At 34.5% G+C, this 14,978-nt stretch overlaps 1 protein-coding gene across 4 annotated transcripts in view; it reads right to left on the reverse strand.

Annotated features, from left to right (window-relative positions):
- Exoc6b (exocyst complex component 6B) overlaps window positions 1-14,978 on the reverse strand; it is a 564,580-nt gene that overhangs the window by 502,599 nt on the left and 47,003 nt on the right. For 3 of the 4 annotated variants that reach the window (XM_010609609.3, XM_010609607.3, XM_010609608.3), the window contains exons 2-3: window positions 5,975-6,140; window positions 550-597 (exon numbers count right to left, since the gene is read on the reverse strand). In XM_010609609.3, coding sequence (XP_010607911.1) covers window positions 550-597; window positions 5,975-6,140 — 214 coding nt within the window. The remainder of the gene's footprint in view (window positions 1-549; window positions 598-5,974; window positions 6,141-14,978) is intronic. The other variant, XM_019205331.2, reaches the window with a different exon arrangement.

Genomic DNA, 14,978 nt, shown 5'->3' on the forward strand with positions numbered 1-14,978 from the left:
CTTCTAATATACTGCTTACGGTCATTTTTTATTTTAACGTAATACATGTAGATATTAATAAAGAAAATATAAAAAACCATTGTTTCACTTCTATGAAAAAATAAAGCAACATCTAGAATAAAGAACTCCAAAAAATTAAGACCTCCCCCAAATAAAGGACCCAATCCCACCACCCCCAAAAAATGAGCAACCAAAATGAAAAGACAGTTCTCAGAAAAAGAAATACAGATGGCCAATAAATACATGAAACAATGTTCAACATCACTGGCCATAAAAGAAATGCAAATTAAAACTACACTGAGATATCACTTTACCCCAGAAAGAATGGCTATCATCAAAAAATCTAATAACAATCATGGTGAGGATGTGGGGGGAAAAAAAGAACTCTTCTACAGTACATTGTTGGTAGGAATGTAAACTAATACAACTGCTATGGAAATCAGTGTGGAGAATGCTTATATAATCTTGTAAGCCCCTAAATGAAGACAGTCATCAACAGACAATGGCATGAAACACAAAATATTTTTTCAAAAGATAAACTGGCCTTACTTCCTTTCCCTCTTGTTGTAGTTTTCTATTAGTATCCGTCACTTGATTCTGTGGAAAGAAGATAGTTTAAACTCATAAAAACATTTAAACAATAGTTGGATAAAGATCAAAAATTAATATGAAAAGGTAGCTAGCAACTTTTAGCATTCCACCACATGTTGGTTCAGTGACATTCTCTTGAATTTAAATCTTATCCACTTTTCTACTGGACATTTGCATGATTTTTTGGACAGTGAAAAGCAACATTACTGAAAGATATGTTTACCTTGAAACATTCCAAACTAAGATGCTACCACAACTAAAGATCGCTCCAACTTTGGAGAAAGAAATAAAATAGAAAAATAACCTACAAAGGACCTTACCATCTCTACAATATCTAGAAAGAACAAATTATGTTACAGACATTTCTCACTTCACCAATGTATTCTTGAAAAGGATAGGCATAAATTTTCAACTTTTTAACTCAAAGCAAAATTTTAGTATTTTTTATCATTCTAATTTTAGAAGACATTTTATCTGAATTCCCCTAATACTTCTATATTCTCACTACTCTCTCCATCTGATCATAAAAAATATGTGAATTAGCCTTAAAATGATCTATAACTCATAATTTAAAGGAATAGGCACACAACTTTACTAGTATCTACTTTTTTGGTAATGGGGCTTCAACCTATGGCCTCTGCACAGAGCTACATCTCCAGCCATTTTATGGTTGTTTTGGATTGGTTTTTGGTGGTGGTGATGGTGGTGTTATGAGACAGGGCCTCACTAAGCAGTAGTAGTAGTAGTAGTAGTAGTAGTAGTAGTAGTAGTTGTTGTTGTTGTTGTTATGAGACAGGGTCTCACTGAGTTGCCCAAACTGGGCTCAAATTTGTGATCCTATTGCCTCAGCCTCCTGAGTAGAATATACTTTTGATGCCTCTACTGATGTTAAAAAAATAATAAGTATATAAAATAGTAATTTCTTCATCATCTCAGATATTATAAAAATGTGAACATTAATTTCTAAAACTTTCTTTAGTAGAAGCTATCTAGCCTTTCACCAATGACTACTGTTCATTATATTTAGACTACATTCCCCTAACCCAGTATTTCCTATGATGTCTCTTAGAAGACAGAAAAATGTTAATGTTATCAATATACTGTACCCACCCATACATGCACGCATGTGCGTACACGCACATACTATAAATACCTGAGAAAGACAGGTCATATGAAATGTTTTCTAAGCTTACTTAATATAACACCCTTTTATTCAAAATCATCTGAAGAAACTAGTTTTCCAGGAAATCAATTTCTTGAAATCTTTTCTGCAAACTATGCACAATAACTAAAATATATTTTCAGAGCAGATTACCACATGTACCTCTGCTTTCAAAGACAAAATGAAATCTGACTCTTCCAGAAAACCTTTAGAAACTATTAGAAAAAAGAGGCCAGAAACACTCAAATTAACTCTTTATTACTTAATAGCACCACATGTGAAACACTTTGTTGTTTTATTGGACTATGAGCTCAGTATGAATTAAGAGTTTGAGGTAGCTGTCCAAAATGCCGATACAAAGCATTAATAGAAGCATTGTCTCCAATAGGGAGGGATCCATAAACTGTTTGTATAAAGAGTTAGATAGTAAGTATTCTAGGCTTTTCGGGCCTCATAGCCTCTGTTATAACTATTCAACTCTGCTGCTGTAGAGTTAAAAATGCAAATGAGTGGGCATAGCTGTGTTCTAATAAAACTTTTCTTACAAACACAGAAGATAAGGTGGATTTGGCCTACAAGACAGAATCTACTGATACCTGATCTATAATAAGTACAGTAGTAAGTGGTAAGACCACACTATGAGAATTACATTTACATATCACGTTTTACAAGGCCACTGACAAGCTAAAGCTCAAAGATGTCAATAAGTTTGGGGAGGAAGCCAAAGCTCCTACACATGAAAAACAGATGAAGGAATTTTTAGCACAAAGAGGGGGAAAACACTTATTCAAAGACAGTATATTTAAACCATACATATATACTACACACCATTCCTGAATAACCTTGAAGAGGTTCAAATACCTTGAAGAGCTAGCAAACAAAAAGTGGAATGATGGTGTTTCTCAGGAGTTGTTCAACAGTAAACTACATTTTTATTTTAATCCTATACTGAAGATAATCTTCTAAACTTCAATCCTCTGTAAATACTACTAGAGTCAGTATAATTGTTCCTATTAAAGTGGCCTTCTTTATTCTACAAAGACACGATTTCTCATATTTTTTAACTCAGAAACTCATAGTAAAAAATATATTTTACATTGTAATTCAGTACACACATATGTACAATTTTCAAGAACAATTTTTGTTCTTACTACATGTAATACATGGTACTTCCTATTCAACTGTGTTTAATTTCAGTGTTTGTTAAAAGTCCACTAAATTAAAGTCCACTAAATTGATTTCATGTAAACTATTGTCTAAAATATATCCATAGGAGGTAAGCACTGTGGTATATGCCTGTAACCACAGCACATGGGAGACTGAAGCAGGAGGATTGCCGTGAGTTCAAGGCCTATCTGAACTATACAGCTGGACCCTGTCTCAAAAAAAATTAAATAAAATATATCCATAGGAGCCTAATCAATGTTTCTGGTAAGAAAGAAAATAATTATTTAAATACTATTCAAAAACTATTTCAGGGCCAGGGATTTAGCTCAGCAGTTCCACCATCTGCCTTGCAAGCTCAAGGACCCGAGTTCAATCTCCGGTACCAAAAAAGAAAAAACTATTTCAATTCATGACAATGGAAAGAAATTATACTGACAATAGTCTGGGGATGGTACTTCTTTTGATTTAGAAAATATAAAAATAGTATGTATGTAAATATATATAATGTATGCATGCTGTAAATCAAAAGAGATAATGGACATCCTAAAGAACATAATTTCTTTTCACTATGATGTTAAAATAGTATTAAATATAGATAATAACCTTTTCCATTCCCTACACTATTTTAGAAACTATTTCCTGTAGCTCAGGAAACTACATTTTTTTGGTTCTTAATCTAGATCAAATGGTTCTCCCTAGAGCACAGTCTATCAGGTGTAAAGCTAGACATTAATTCTCAGCCTCGGAACAACTGGGTAGTCTGAAGCAGCAAGAATCCTGAACTGGTAGCATCAGCTCACTTGTTCTTTCACAGACATCCTGACCAATGTGAAGGAATTTGCAACTTAAAGCATTCTGAAGGGGAAAGAATAAGAAGAAAAGTGGATGAGTACCAATCAGCAAGTGGTATCATCAACTCATGGGCATCATGGGCAACACTGAGTACTACATGGCCAAGGAGTATTTCAACAATTGGCCACTTCAATATCCTGCAGATTGTCATGGACTAAGGTCCTAAGAAACTGTGGGAGAAGTCTGGGATACAAGAATCCAAAAGGCATAGAAAAGAACAGCCCAAGATGAGGATGAAAAGCTGAGATAGCTAGGTAAGGACAAACAGTATATTAACAACAAATTAAAAGATTTATTCCCTCTAAATGGAAGAGAAATACAAAGAGAAGTACGAAAGAAAAATGTAATAGTATTAGTAATATTCTATTTCTTAAAATGGATGGATACTGTTGCATAGATATATATAAACTTTTTTATTTGTTTTTGGTTTTTTGGGGAGTGGGGGTTTGAGACAGGGTCTCACTATGTAGTTGAGATTGAACTGGAACTCACTATGTAGTCGGCTGGTCTCTAGGAGTATTTCAACAATTGGCCACTTCAATATCCTGCAGATTGTCATGGACTAAGGTCCTAAGAAACTGTGGGAGAAGTCTGGGATACAAGAATCCAAAAGGCATAGAAAAGAACAGCCCAAGATGAGGATGAAAAGCTGAGATAGCTAGGTAAGGACAAACAGTATATTAACAACAAATTAAAAGATTTATTCCCTCTAAATGGAAGAGAAATACAAAGAGAAGTACGAAAGAAAAATGTAATAGTATTAGTAATATTCTATTTCTTAAAATGGATGGATACTGTTGCATAGATATATATAAACTTTTTTATTTGTTTTTGGTTTTTTGGGGAGTGGGGGTTTGAGACAGGGTCTCACTATGTAGTTGAGATTGAACTGGAACTCACTATGTAGTCCAGGCTGGTCTCGAACTCACAGCGATCCTCCTGCCTCAGCCTCCTGAGTGCTGGGATTATAGGCGTGCGCCACCACACTAGGCTTATAAACTTCTTTTTAAAACCTTAAGACACAATGTGTTTTAGACTTCAGAATTTTGGAAATTTTATAAATATAATATAAGGTACATTATATATAGTATATAGCATCCCCAGCACCTTATAATCAAATATTAAAATTTCTAACTAGCAACACTGCATCTGCCTTGCAAGAGTAAGGTCCTGAGTTCAATCTCTAGTATAGGGGGCGCTATAGCAAAAGATAAAGATTCACATTAAATAAGTAAGAAATAACTTACAGTTTCATGTTCATTTAAGTTGTTTTGCAGTCAAATGAGCTTTTAAACTACTATGGATTTAGAGTATAATTTAATATCTGATAGCCCACTTTATCCCTCAATAAAGTTTTCTTTTTTCCTACCAATATCTTCTTTTACATGAAATTTACACTCATTACCAAATTAACCCCATACCTTAGAAAATCCTTTTAGAGTTTTAATTGAAATTCTAAAAGAAAAAAATTAAAAACATAAGAACTAGGAAAAAATAAAACTGTTAATTAGAGATTATATGAGAAGTATTTCCAAAGAACACTTAAAAAAATAAGTTATTCATTATAATAAAGTAAGCTTAGTGGAATAGTCAGACTTAAGATTAAGTCAGTTATTCTGGATAACTGACTTTGCTACAGCAGGGACCAAACCAGTTTGACCAGCCTTCTTCCTAAATGTGAATCTGTCACATCAAGAAAGAACCTTGGTGATCCACAACTATAACAGATCTTTTTTTTTCCTTGACCTATATTCCGTGCTGCAAATAATTTTAAAGCAATGCCCTAAAATTCTGTCATTCTTCAGAGACAGCTTTTATCCAGCAAGGAAGGAGATGACAAAAAGAATCAAACTGAGTTTCTGCTTGAAAGAAACAGTTACTGATCAGTTAGTTGTTCTGTCTCAAATGCAGCTATCCCAATGAAATTCTAATTAAAAAGGATATCCTTTTCAGCTAAAAAGCCATGAATTAGATTTCAGCATAAATCCTTTCTTACTACACAAAAATCTCTGACCTGCAATGTAGTTTAAACTCATGAATTACCCCCCCGTTGGTACTAGGGCTCGAACTCGGGACCTTGTGCTTGCGAGGTAGGCATGGTGCCACTGAGCTAAATCCCCAGTCCAGCTAGTTTATACTCTTAATGCTAATCAGAATCACAGAAGAGAAGAGAGAAACAAGTATCTTGTAGAGTCTCCTTACTTTGAGTTTCTGGGCTTCTCCTCTCACTTTCAGCAGTTCAGTAATGGAGTCCACAAAGCCCTGGTAATGAAAGTTGCACATTTTCTCAATTTCTCGGTCATGATTACGGATGCGAGTTTCCAGCTTCTCCATGAATCGTCCATGTTCCTCACCATCATAGACAGACCTTTAAAAAAACAGCCATGAGGCCGGGGATTTAGCTCAGCGGTTCAGCGGCCTGCCTTGCAAGTACAAGGACCCAAGTTCAATCCCCAGTACCAAAAGAAAAAGAAAAAAAAGCCATGAAAATTACATCACATTTACTCTTAAGTGGAAATAGAAATACAAATCCAGAAGCAATTTTATTTGCAAATTAGATTTTGAGGGTGCATAAGCCACAGAGTAAACCAGTATCAAATTATTTTGAAATTAATGAGTACTTTTAAGGAAAATCAAAATTTTTGCTTTCTCATTCACTTAAAAATATTTGACAGTATTCATCACAGAATTCTCTTCATAAAATAAAAGGAGTGGGGCCAGGGATTTAGCTCAGTGGTTCCGTCACCTGCATTGCAAGCATAAGGTCCCGAGTTCGATCCCTAGTACCAAAAAAATAATTAAATAAAATTAAAAGAGTAAATTATAATGGCCTTGGCTCTGTCTTTCTTAATTTAACTTAATTTACTCAAGACAAACTCAATTTTAGTAATCCAACTATCCAGTTAGTCCATGACTATACCCAAAAGGCTAAAATTTGCTGAGAAAATTTCATAGTTGGGCTGGTTATACTCGGTATAGCTCTATAACTACAAATCTACATTAGACATTCAATACCACTAGAGAATTCTACTACAGGTTGAATAGCCCATACCCAAAATGCTTAAGAATGAGAAATGTCGGGCTGAGGATTTAGCTCAGTGGAGCTGCACCTGCCTCCCAAGCGCAAGGTCCTGAGTTCAATCCCTGGTACCAGAGGGGAAAAGAAATGAGAAATGTTCAAATTTTGAATGTTTTCACACTTTTGAATATTTTTAAATACATAATAAGATATCTTGGGAATGGGACCCAAATCTAAATGTGAATTTCATCAATGCTTCACGTACATCTTTTACACAAAGCCCAAAGGCAAGTTTATATAATATTTTTAGTACATCAGCATTGTGACTGCAACTTATCATGAAGTCAGGAATTTTCCACTTGTGACGTTTGTCATGTAGGCACTCAAAAAGTTTTGGATTTTGGAGCATTTCAAACACTGAATTTTTAGATTAGGGGTGCTCAATTTGTATCATTATTACCCCTCCCAAAAATCATACTTTGCATTCTCAAAAGTATCTAACCTTACTTTCCCCTCTCCTCAAATGTTTACTCCCCCACTCTCAGCTACTTAACCCTATTATATACCCCACAGAAAAAAGATATGTTAAAAATCTCTCTTCCCCATGAAAACCAACCAACCTACTAAGATGTGTACCTCCTACTCTGTCCAGCCTCCTATAACAATGGAAGAAGAGTTCCAAGCTCTGAGATACAGTTCTAGTTGTTTCAAGAACTTTCCTCCCATAAACATTCCCTTTTATCCCTCGCTCTGCATTACGTATTTCTCCTTCTCTACTAGATCATTCTCATATATATGTTAAAATGAGTTTTAAAAATATGTCTTTACACATACATCTCTTCCTCATTTCTTCTCATTGCTATCTCATTTCTCAGCTATCTCATTTCTCTGCTCCCCTAGTGGTGGTGGTAGGGGGAACTCCTTTCCATTTCCTTACCACCTCAATACTTTACTTGAGAAGAGGCATTTGTTGTATTTCACTTAACAGCAGCATTTGCTAGAGTTTGATAGTCTCACCCTTTCTAAACACTTTCTTGAGTAGATTTCAAAGACAGCGTACTAATGATTTTAACCTTTCTCTGACATCTTTTTGATATCCCTTCTCAGCTCCTCTTCCTCTATTTCACTTCGAAATATTCCTTAAAACCATTTCTTTTCTCTATCTGTACTCTCTCATCAAGCAATTAATTTCATGGCTTTAAAATATCATCTACTAGGTGGTAGTAATGACTTCCTAATCTATACTTACAATTTAATGCACTTTTCTGCATGCTAAACTCAAATCTCCAGCTACTACTTAACAAATCCAATTGGATTTTTAAAGCCATCTCAGATTTAACACAGAAAAAAAATCATTTATTACCAATCTATCTTCACTCTCAAATGCATTCCTCACCAAATATCTCAGCAAACTACCCACACCTAATGACACTATCTAGTTCCAAGCTAAATATCCAAGAATCACTTCCAATCTATTTCTTCCCATCCTACTCTCCATCTAAACCATTAATAAATCCTCACAACTCAACCTCTCACATGTATCTCTTAAAATTGACCATATCCCTCTTCTATTAAAATTAGCAGTTTTAGCAGGGCATGGTGGTGCGCACCTGTAATCCCAGCACTCGCGAGGCTGAGGCAAGAAGGATTGCTGTGAGTTCAAGACCAGCCTGAGCTACATAGTGAGTTCCAGGTCAGTCTCTACTACATCATGAGACCCTGTCTCAAAAAACGGAAAGAAAAAGTTTTTTCCTGCTAAACAAAGGACTGAAAAGTAGAGAAAGACTGCCATCTAGTGATGGCACATTGCCACAGTCCTTAAAACGTGAATACGATGAACTGAAGTAAAAGTGATTGTTAAAATATAAAAACTGTATTTTATAAAACCTGTTAGCCAAAGAGTTACTGCTAATTATTAAATTATATCACTTTAATATTTAACTTTCTATTTATTAAAAACAGGATCTTTCAAATGAAGTCATGTGTTTCTGACACATCCAAACGTAACAGTTAAACAAGAATAAATTGCACCACTGGTTTAGTTATTCGTGATAATTCCAGGAATATTTCAATATTTAATAAAAGTTGAACAACAAATGCTTCGAAATTAACAATAACTTTTTATAACCTAAATTTAAATAACCTAAATAAAGTGCTGGTGTATGTTTGAACCCGCCTCTCCCAAAAACCACAGGTTTTTACAAAAAGTAAAATTTTTAATCCTAGCATCCATATCTGACACATACTCTAAATATCATAAAATGGAACTATATCTTTCTTCCATCCAGATTTCATATGCCTATTAAGAAATCTTCACTTATGAAATGTACATGAGGGATTCAATTAAATAAATATTTATCATTCTATACTGAACTACCACAGGATTATAGAACCTACATCAGCTCAAATATGCACGTCAAAGGGGAAGGATATTATAAGTATTATGCTATTTCTTTTAAATCTTATGTACCTTATAAATTAGATATTACTATTTTACAAATGAAAAATCTGAAACCCAAGAAGATGAAGTAACTTGCCAATTCACACAGCTAGTAAGTATCCTCTCCAGTACATCGGTCTGTCCCCTATTACAGCAAGAAAAACATACACCTCCAACACATTAAGAGTTGAAAGAGATCTTAGAGTTGGAATACAAAGCTTTCATTATACAGCTGAGGAAATTGAGGGCAAAAAAAGTGAAAAGTCTTAATCAAAATTACATTGCTTATTACCAATACAGCTGGCTTGACTCCCAAAGAAAACACAATTAGAAAAAGCTAATGCAAGATGAAGCCTGACACAAAGGTAAACAGTTCAAAAGAGACAAACTTCTATTTCAAGATAAGACTGTTCCTCTTAGTTATGGCTACACAACAGCTATTGCCTCCTCCCTGTTAGAAGTATCCCAATTCATTCTGATACTTCACCTTCCTATTGTACTGTAAAAATTAAATAATTAGTGTATAAACAATTCCCCTTGTCAGTAACTAGTTAACATAAGAGCATGTGACACAACTCTCCCCAATGGGAAATAAAGGGAAACTCGTTGCCAAAGTTTCAAAAGAGTTTAGTGACTGAAGCACACAGGAAAAGACACTGCCTTTCCTACTTTGGACATGGTGCTCTGAAGGTATGGTTCTTAGGGATACAGCAAGTACCCTGAGAGGAGAAAAGATAATGCCAATAATCTGAGAACTGATAAGAGAAAAGGAAAAAATGGAGACAATGCAAATAATTTGAAGACAGCAAAGGGGGAAGATGAACACCAGGGTCCTAGATGGCAAAGCAATCCTGAGGAGTGTTATTACCAGATTTCATATTATATAAAAACAAACTTCCTATTGTTGAAGCTACTTCCCTAGGTATTCTACTAGCAAAAGATAGTATCCTAAGTGACGGAATATTGCTCACTCTTAAAAGGTAACCAACAAATCAAATAATTAACCAATACTTCTCAAGAATCCTGATCTTGGACCTAGACTGTTCTTTCCCCTTTTCATCTAGTTAAGACTGCTCCTACAGACCTTTGAAATCTGTTTGCACCTTATTTCTGGGAAAGCCCCTCTAAGTCACAGACTGTTATGTGCCCCTAAACTATATTCTGATTGCTCATTCATTTATTAATCTCCCTACACTAGAATGTTAATCTCTTCTTGGGCATAGAAGCTGTAATTTGTCCATTTTATCTCCAACTACTAGCACAAAGCCTTAGCCAGAGAGGACACAGGTGTCTGCTAAGAAAGAAAAGCAAGGGTAGAGAATCGAACAGGTGTGGATTTCCAATTGTTTCAAAAGTGTATGCAACAGAGTATCATAAGACAAAGAATATTTGCTGAGATGCTTTCAGAACCAGGGAGAACTTCAAGATGCAAAGGACTGAACATTTTGGGTTTTTGTTTTTTATTAATCCAGGAAAAAATTCCAGAGTTATTCTGGTCTTTCTCATATATATGTTTTTTAAATTGTCATGGTTTTAGTCCTCAAACATTTTCTTTTCATTAAGCTCCACAAAAGCATCACTTGTATTTTTGTTTACCCCAAAAGTTAAAAATAAAGTGGAAAAACAGATTTGAACACGATGTTGAAAGAAAAACTGCAGAAGGTCAAAAGGAGTTTAACGTCTCTTCTCCTTACTTCAGTAAGTCTGTCAATTTATTCCAGATATTAATATTATAATTTGGATGCTCTGTATTCATAAATATGAAGCAGACCACTGTGTATCATCATCAATGACAGAAGCATATACTAATTGATAAATTTTGAGCTGATCACCATACCCAAATGTATTTTGCACTACCACAGGAGATCAAACATGTTCAAGTTCTTTCTCCATCCTTGCAAATATGAAGGTATCCAACTGGCTTCACCAAGACAGCCTACGCAACCAAAAGAACACTGTGATGGAGACTTCTCAAGATAGGAAGGGAACCCCCATAATGGCTATTTTCAAAAGGATAAAAACAAGAAGGAGCAATTTTAACTGGTACCTAGCCAAAGGACTTAATAAAAACCTGGTTTTGGTTAAATAGCACAGGAAAGTAGAAAAGGAGAATTTGCCACAAAGCGTCAGTAAATTCAACAACAGAAATAAAAAGGAAATAAACCAGTGAAAGCAAGGAAACTCCAAATCAGGATAAAGAGACTGCCACAACTATTACCATGATAATGTTGTACAGAACAATTAATCACTATCAGTAATTGAAGACACAAAGGCACAACAGGATATGTTAATGGCTTTATTTTGTCCTTTATACCAATTTGTGTTAAGTGCAAAAAGAATTTTTCTATTCCATCTTTCACTGGTGGTCATGATATCTGACAGATAAAAGTTGGATAATGAATATTATTGCCAATGATAAGAAGTTAAACAGCACTTGTACAGCTTAGTGATGCCCACTGAATCTAATCTGGGGCACTGTTGAACACACAGCAGTAATGTAGTTAGCAAGTATAGACAGGGTTACAATATTACCTAGTAAATAGTATAGTTTCACTTCATAGAATTCAGTGTGTCTAATTTAACATTTAAACCTGCAATATTGGAGCTAAATGAAACTACTGGTACACTTAATATCTACTATCACCACAAGAAGTCTAATTAAAATTCTGCAAGATTCATTACAGAATATATTATTTACTTAACAATTACTCTGAAGAGATATATATTGAGAGACTGCATATTAGTAGTGGCTGTAGCACTTGCGTCTCCATATTTAAAATTTTTATTATAGCTCTAATGACAGATATCATAAAACTACTAATAGAAACAAATCCACTGTAATACTGGTATGGTGGAAAGACTGCAGTGACTACTCTTGGTCTACTTATACATGTAGACTTAAAGTGGGCTTAACAAGAGAGATCAGTAAAGTTTCCCGTAATCACTAAATGGAAGTCTAATAAATATAAGTGACATCATTTGTAAATGTGTACTTGTGTATACTATACATGTATGGAAATATCTATACATATACATATATACATTACACAGTATACACATTATCACAGACACATATAAATATATTTAACTCATATGCATATATAATCTTCTAATTTCCTCAGAAAGAACCAGACCTACCAAGATCACATGAAATTACTAGTCCAAATTCATCCTAAAGGGTTTTTTGCTGATATCCCATAGTCAAAAGAAACCACACTTTAAAACATTTTATGCCTATAAACAATGAAGACCTTGAAGCAGGATGAATGAAAGTATCAGAATAGTTTCTGCCCAAAAAAAGTGATAGAGAACACTGAAGTCCTATGAACAATATAGAAGAATGAAAAACTTTTCTACTATCAAACTCCTAAAAATGCAAAAGTAAAGTTTCTAAATTGTCAGCACATGGGTAAGTAGAAAACAAAATAAGGAAAATCTTCAAAAGCTAAAACAAATCAAAAAGATCAAGATTCTGCCAATTATCTATTACTTAATGCTTCTATTTTCCAACCAGAGAGAAAACAGGAGATACAGTCTAAAGCCCAGAAACAATAGGAAGTCAAATTAGAGGCCTCCAAATAAAATAAAGCTAAGGTAGCTAAGGACTACATTCTTGGTGATAGATTAAGTGAAGAAATGGCTTCCCACAATGGGATTTTCCTCTATTGGGAGGCTGCACTTGGTAAGAATCTGTGATTTGAAGATGACAACTTCCTCATATATTTTTTTACCAATTCTGGGACTTCTCGATTATTTCTTTGAATATTGCCTTTTATTTCTTACTAGACCTTTCATTAAACACATTATATTCTCCATGTCTCTTAACATTTCTTTAGAAATGGCTTCTACCTTTTGTCTCTGCTGCATTTTGGATATTTTAGATAGACCCCCCTCAAATATTAGTTATGCTTTTTATTCTAAAACTTCAGTATTTTATTTCATTTGCCTATTCACTTTTGATAGCTTTTGTAATTCCCTAAATGGTTTTTGATATTAAATGTTAACTGTTTCTTTAACCATATTGCACATTTTAAATTTATACATATTAATTTTTAAACTGTTGTACAATTTGTGTTTCTTATGATTTTTTGGTGCTTAAGTTCCAACTTAAAAACATTATTTATAAAATATCTTAGAAATATGGGTTGTTGTATTCCTCTAGAGGAGATTTACCCTCATTCAGTCACTTATCTAATAAAATGTGTTTAATGAAAGGTCTAATAAGAAATAAAAGGGAATATTCAAAGAAATAATTGAGAAGTCCCAGAATTGGTTAAAAAAATATATATAAGGAAGTTGTCATCTTCAAAACACAGACTTCTTACCAAGTGGAGCGTCCCATTACAGGAAAATCACCCCCTCTGGGTCTTGCTACATTTATCAAACATTTAGAACTAGTGGTTAAGGGTCGGGGAGTTAGCTCAGTGGTTCCGCCACCTGCCTTGCAAGTACAAGGACCGAGTTCAATCCCTGCTACCAAAAAAGAAAGAAAGAAATAGAACTAGTACTTACATATTCCTTCTCTGCATGGCTCTACTTGGATAAAAGAATTTTGCTTTGATGGAACTAAGAATACAAATTTATGGATTCTTGGCACCACTTCAACTTTTCCAATGCCGTTTATCAGCTCATTCCTCCATTATACAACATATGTTCCAAACTCGGCCCTTCTCTTTAAGATCCCAGCCTCATTTGCAATGTTCCTTCACAATAAATAACTTTACTCCTTATTTTACAAAGAAAATTCAGGCTTATAAGGCATGAATCTTCCTAACTTCCCACTTTCAATACACAAGTTATCTATACCTCTACTACTCTTATAAATATTTGTTCCTTCCTATCTCAGTGGAATACATATTGCACCTCAATGTAAGACTAACACTATACTCTAAAAAAAATCTTATCTCTTCTGGACTATAAGAATGTTATTCTATCAACAGAGGAGGGGGATAGATAATCCTGTACTTTCAAAAGTTTCGCTCTACTGATATCTTTCCCTTAAACAAAAATGTTCCCCTCTTAGCAAAACAAAAAAGTCCATTATTTTTGAGGAGGTGTTGCTAAATTTCCTCCTGGTGTTCTTTTTCTTCCTCCCTCTCTTTCATAATTGCAATCTTAAATAAGCACTCTATATAAAATGCCTCCATTTTCTCAGACTGAACTTGTTCTTTGACCCAATGTAACCTGTTTCTTACCTACATCACTCCAATAAACCTATTCTTACCAGGCAATTAAAGCCTACTAATTGTATAATCAAATATTCACTTTTCAGCTTCTCATTTGCTTTAGTACACTTTTGTAAGTTCCTCTGCCAACTGTGCCCTCTTCCTCCTAATAACTCTCCTACACCCCTCAATGGTTTTCCCTCTTCCCAATCTCCTTTCATAATTCTTCCCTATAGCTCTCAGTACTACTCAGCTTTCATTTCCTCTCAATCTATATATACTCATACCTCATTTAACGAACTTAAGTCTTTCCACAATTCTGGTCACAAACCAAATGACCAGAATCATGGAAAGAATTAAGTTTGTGAACCAAGGTACCAACTGTATAGTCCCTCAGAATTCTCATCAATACTCAATTTTCACTATTAAGCATCCACAGTTCCTAACTCAATAGCATCAGGACACTTCTGTCCAGTTCTGTAAACCTTAATATCTATAAGCACCACCCATCCTCCAAGACATCTCAAACTGTGCATGTCAAAATCTGAATTCATGAACTTTCAATCCAAACTTACACTTCCC

The sequence above is a fragment of the Fukomys damarensis genome, unplaced genomic scaffold, assembly GCF_012274545.1.
Source record: "Fukomys damarensis isolate Sample0158 unplaced genomic scaffold, DMR_v1.0_HiC HiC_scaffold_2, whole genome shotgun sequence".
NCBI lineage: Eukaryota > Metazoa > Chordata > Mammalia > Rodentia > Bathyergidae > Fukomys > Fukomys damarensis.